Source organism: Salmo salar, chromosome 04, assembly GCF_965601325.2.
Source record: "Salmo salar chromosome 04, fSalSal1, whole genome shotgun sequence".
NCBI classification, from domain to species: domain Eukaryota; kingdom Metazoa; phylum Chordata; class Actinopteri; order Salmoniformes; family Salmonidae; genus Salmo; species Salmo salar.
Window position 1 is genome coordinate 63,239,894 of NC_138294.1, and position 6,000 is coordinate 63,245,893.

The following is a 6,000-nucleotide window of genomic DNA, read 5'->3' on the forward strand; positions in this document are numbered from 1 at the left end:
GGGTGTCAGGTAGGGTGGAGGTGATATGATCCTTGATTAGTCTCTCAAAGCCCTTCTTGATGATGGAAGTGAGTGCTACGGGGCGATAGTCATTTAGCTTTGTTACCTTAGTTGTCTTGGGAACAGGAACAATGGTGGCCCTCTTGAAGCATGTGGGACCAGCCGACTGGGATAGGGATTAAACACACCAGCCGGCTGATCTGCGCCTGCTCTGAGGATGCAACTAGGGATGCCGCTTGGGCCGGCAGCCTTGCGAGGGTTAACACGTTTAAATGTTTTACTCACATTGGCTGCTGTGAAGGAGAGCCCGCAGGTTTTGGTAGCGGGCCGTGTCAGTGGCACTGTATTGTCCTCAAAGCCAGCAAAGAAGTTGTTTAGTTTGTCTGGGAGCAAGACGTCAGTGTCCGCGACGGAGCTGGTTTTTCTTTTTGTAATCCATGATTGACTGTAGACCCTGCCATATACGTCTCGTGTCTGAGCCGTTGAATTGTGACTCTACTTTGTCTCTATACTGACGTTTAGCTTGTTTGATTGCCTTGCGGAGGGAATAGCTACACTGTTTATATTCGGTCATGTTTCTGGTCACCTTGACATGATTAACCTCTATGGGCTAGGTGGGACGCTTGCGTCCCACCTACTCAACAGCCAGTTGAATCCTGTGGCGCGTTATTCAAATACCTTAGATATATTACTTCAATTTCTCTAAAATATGACTATTTTACACCATTTTAAAGATAAGACTCTCGTTAATCTAACCACACTGTCCGATTTCAAAAAGGCTTTACAACGAAAGCAAAACATTAGATTGTCAGCAGAGTACCCAGCCAGAAATAATCAGACACCCATTTTTCAAGCTAGCATATAATGTCACATAAACCCAAACCACAGCTAAATGTAGCACTAACCTTTGATGATCTTCAGATGACAACCCTAGGACATTATGTTATACAATACATGCATGTTTTGTTCAATCAAGTTCATATTTATATCAAAAACCAGCTTTTTACATTAGCATGTGACTAGCATTCCCACCGAACACTGCCGGTGAATTTACTAAATTACTCACGATAAACGTTCACAAAAAGCATAACAATTATAGATACAGAACTCCTCTATGCACTCGATATGTCCGATTTTAAAATAGCACATTTTGCAATATTCTCAGTAGATAGCCCGGCATCACAGGGCTAGCTATTTAGACACCCAGCAAGTTTAGCACTCATCAAAGTCAGATTTACTATAAGAAAAATGTTATTACCTTTGTTGTCTTCGTCAGAATACACTCCCAGGACTTCTACTTCAATAACAAATGTTGGTTTGGTCCAAAATAATCCATCGTTATATCCAAACAGCGGCGTTTTGTTCGTGCGTTCTAGACACTATCCTAAAGGGTAAATAAGGGTGGCGAGCATGGCGCAATTCGTGACAAAAGAATTCTAAATATTCCATTACCGTACTTCGAAGCATGTCAACCGCTGTTTAAAATCAATTTTTATGCCATTTTCCTCATAAAAAAAGCGATAATATTCCGACCGGGAATCTGCGTTTAGATAAACAGACAAAGGAAAAGAAAGCATTCGGTCGAAGCGGGCACGCGCCTAAGCCCATAGTACTCTGAGTGGCCACTTGCCAAAAGCGATAGTGTTTCAGCCAGAGCCTGCCTCTATCGTTCAACTTTTTCCCGGGCTCTGAGACCCTATGGAAGCCGTAGGAAGTGTCACGTTATTGCACAGATCCTGAGTCTTCAATAAAAAGAGCCAAGATGAAACACTACTTCTCAGACAGGCCACTTCCTGCTTGAAATCTTCTCAGGTTTTGGCCTGCCATAGGAGTTCTGTTATACTCAGACACCATTCAAACAGTTTTAGAAACTTTAGGGTGTTTTCTATCCAAAGCCAATAATTATATGCATATTCTAGTTACTGGGCAGGAGTAGTAACCAGATTAAATCGGGTACGTTTTTTATCCAGCCGTGTCAATACTGCCCCCTAGCCCTAACAGGTTAAAAGCAGTGGTTCGCACTTTCAGTTTTGAGCGAATGCTGCCATCAATCCACGGTTTTTGGTTGGGGAAGGTTTTAATAGTCACCATGGGTACAACATCACTGATGCACTTGCTAATAAACTCACCGAATCAGCGTATACATCAATGTTGTTGTCTGAGGCTATCCCAGTCCACGTGATCAAAGAAATCTTGAAGCGTGGAATCAGATTGGTCGGCCCAGCGTTGAACAGACCTGAGCACGGGCGTTTCCCGTTTTAGTTTCTGTCTATAGGCTGGGAGCAACAAAATGGAGTTGTGGTCAGATTTGCCGAAAGGAGGGCGAGGGAGGGCTTTGTATGCTTCGGAAGTTAGAGTAGCAATGATCCAGAATGCTGTCAGCCCGGGTCGAGCATTCGATATGCTGATCAAATTTAGGGAGAACTTGTTTTCAGATTAGCTTTGTTAAAATCCCCAGCTACAATAAATGCAGCCTCAGGATATGTGGTTTCCAGTTTACATAGAGTCCAATGAAGTTCTTTCAGGGCCGTCGAGGTGTCTGCTTGGGGGGGATATACACGGCTGATTATAATCGAAGAGAATTCTCTTGGTAGATAATGCGGTCGGCATCAAGGAATTCTAGGTCAGGTGAACAAAAGGATTTGAGTTCCTGTATGTTGTTATGATCACACCACGACTCGTTAATCATAAGGCATACACCCCCACCCTTCTTCTTACCAGAGAGATGTTTGTTTCTGTCGGCGCAATGCGTGAAGAAACCGGGTGGCAGTACCGACTCTTAACGTATCCCGAGTGAGCCATGTTTCCGTGAAACAGAGAATGTTACAATCTGACGTGTCTCTGGAAGGCAACCCTTGCTCGAATTTCATCTACCTTGTTGTCAAGAGACTGGACATTGGCGAGTAGTATACTCGTGAGCGATGTACCCGTCTACAGAGCCTGACCAGAAGACCGCTCCGTCTGCGGCGCCATTGTTTTGGGTCGCCTACTGGGATCCGATCCATTGTCCTGGGTGGTGGTCCAAACAGAGGATCCGCTTCAGGAAAGTCGTATTCCTGGTCACAATGTTGGTAAGTTGACATTGCTCTTATATCCAATAGTTCTTCCTGGCTGTAAGAAGACTTAAGATTTCCTGGGTTACCCCAAACACAGCTTAGTTACTCTTGAATAGCAAATTGAGGCCTATCCTTGAAATAGCCTAAATGAAATGGCATTGTTATCTTTCTAGGCATACACACAACAAAATGTAGCAACATGGCTTCCATTTAATTGCCGTTATCCAGTCATGCTGGGAGACTGGGAGGGGGACCGGTCGATAAGGTTACATAATCAGGATATCATTTTTGAATTTCTTATCGTTTTGATAATTTCTCAATATTATGTTTGCGGTAGTTGCCTGTATCTGCACCAAAACCCCAGTATTTTTCCTTCATAGCTTGTTCTCCATCTTTTTTAACAGGGAGCCAATTTGTTTTCAGCACTTTTTATTCCATGACTGATTAAAATCAAAAGTTGTTTTCTCATGGCTCTCTCTTGTCCCTCTGCAGTAGACATATGGTGAGTAATATGTTTGGAACATTGAATAGCAATACATATAGAATGTGAGACTCGTGATACAAGTATCAGCACCTCACTATCGTGGTAATATCGTATTGTGAGGTCCCTGGCAATACCCAGCTCTAGTTTGCAGACCTTAAAATACCTAATGCTATATCTGTAATGTCTCTAACTCAACTCATATAGATGAGAGAGCCTAGAGCACATGCCTACTTCCACAAATTCCATTGGCTTGTTCAGGTTTCACATGTCACTGCAACCACTCTCCCATACCGCCACTCAGCAAATAGAAGGCTACAGTATATGATAGACTAGCTATATCTCTCCAACAGTTATTACAACCTATTAATAACTGATTAATATGTCCTTGTTATCCTATGTTAGATATAATTTGTTTAGAGTTGTATTTCATGGGTAATACTCCATTAGTTGCAGTCACTGAGGCTATAACATACCAGGCCAAATTTAATATAATTTCATCTGTATTATGCAATCTGGCCTGACATTTGTGGTATGAATTTATGGGCCTGACACACGGTAATAGGCATCCCCCCACTATCACTCCCTTCCGTCACGACTCGGAGACCGTCATTCATAATCACAACGTTCCTATTTCCCAAACTAGAAAATCGCATCAATGACTTGGTTGAACACGATCCCTTAATCATATCAGCATAAATGCGATGTAAAGTTGTGTTGTTTACAATCATATGGTGGTTAGGAGAAGTGAGGCATCTTGAAATCAACACAAAAAACGTTAGCTGGAAGCCAAAATAAAATATAGCCAACGATCGAAAGCCAGAGAGAGCAGCATCTGAATTCGTAGCTAATGACAAATGAGGTTATCCATTGTGAATAACGCTGCAATGTGCGTGGCACTATGTAAATAAGAGGTGAAAGTAGTTAGCTAACGTTAAATTAGAATTCCCAAAGTTGAAGATATATGTAATTTAACGTTACGTACCTGAAACCACAAGGGCCTCATTTGGTCCAACTGTGTGGCAATTACCCATGTTATTTAAAAACACGTATCCCAAACCAAGTGCGTTTGTCGCCTACAAATCTGTTGCATCACAACCGACAATAAAAACCCAACGTAACATGTATCTCGTCTTCGAAGCCGTTAACTGCCCCGCCCCTATCATTAAGAGAGAAGAGGTCCCCCGGGATTTCATAAAATGGAGATTTCACCTCCGCGGACCTCAATGCAAGAGGGGTCCAGCTGCGACGTCATCTCTCAGAGCAGTCATCCCTCAGGGTCTCTATGCTGCCATCTACTGATATGATATCTGAGCGTTGCAGAATGACAATCCAAAGATTTGTATAATTAAACCAAGATAACGACAGGCTGTCGTTTTAAATGGGCAGAACCAAGCACAAGCTAGTGAAATCCTATTTGCGTGTTCTAGAATACATTTGCTAATCTCCGTTAGGGAACGCCTACTCTGTGAAGTGCGCGTGTGCAATAACTAAATTCGCATTTGCACTCCTAAACAACGCAATTTTTTTTAAACTTTAGCAAAGGGTAAAGTCTATAAAACTTAGTCCACTCTAATAATACCAGATTATAGTCTTGGGAACCGGAAACTATATTGAAATGAAATGTTTCATTGATTATAAATCGCTCCCGAGTGGCACGGTGGCTTAAGGCACTGCATCGCAGTGCAAGAGGCATCACTACAGTCTCTGGTTTGCATCCAGGCTGTATCACATCCAGCTGTGATTGGGAGTCCCATAGGGTGGTGCACAATTGGCCCAGCGTCGTCCGGGTTTGGCCGGGGTAGGACGTCATTGTAAATAAGAATTTGTTCTGAACGGACTTGCCTAGTTAAATACAACAAAAAATGAGCACAATGAACAAGATGGATTTTGGTCAATCTTCTCCCATTGCCGGCCACTGGGCTTCCTCTCACTACCATATTTGGCAGTGAGTGGAAACGCCAAGCTGATGCATCACATTTATACATCTGTTGAAATGTCTCATTGTTCTGTTTTAAATATTAAATGACAAACATTGCGCTGTGTGTTTGGTTGACGTACCTTCCCGCTTGTTTTGTCTCATTGTTCTCTGTGGCGCATCTTTCAGGAAAAAAAATGGGGGTGTCAAAAGGGGTGGGTGTTTCGAAATGAACTATATAAAGAGAAGTGGGGGTTTCGAAAGGAGTCTTTTAACACTAGAAGAGCTGGAATTCCATAACTACTAGAAACGCCATGACTTGATATTTCAATTATTATTACACTGTAAAATGTATGATTTTAAAATATTTTTTATATAAGTTAAGGTAGCTAAGTTAGCTAGCATTTACATATACGAAAAGCTTAACGTTACATACATGGCTACAGTAGGTCATGTTCAAAGACACAGCACAAGTGAGGGAATATACGTTTTTTTTGCATAACTGAAATTCCTTTCTGTCACGTTCACTATCTTCGAACTCCCGA

General features: G+C 42.2%; 1 protein-coding gene across 2 annotated transcripts in view; it reads right to left on the bottom strand.

The window, feature by feature from the left end:
* The window catches only part of flt2 (Flotillin-2a), a 40,937-nt gene extending 35,302 nt beyond the window's left edge, over window positions 1-5,635 (bottom strand). The window contains exon 1 of one of the 2 annotated variants that reach the window (XM_014197066.3): window positions 5,599-5,635. In XM_014197066.3, the coding sequence (XP_014052541.1) occupies window positions 5,599-5,620 (22 nt within the window). In that variant the 5' untranslated portion in view covers window positions 5,621-5,635. Of the gene's footprint in view, window positions 1-4,522; window positions 4,715-5,598 lie in introns of those variants that run through there. The other variant, NM_001140036.1, reaches the window with a different exon arrangement.
* Window positions 5,636-6,000: the final 365 nt, after the last annotated feature.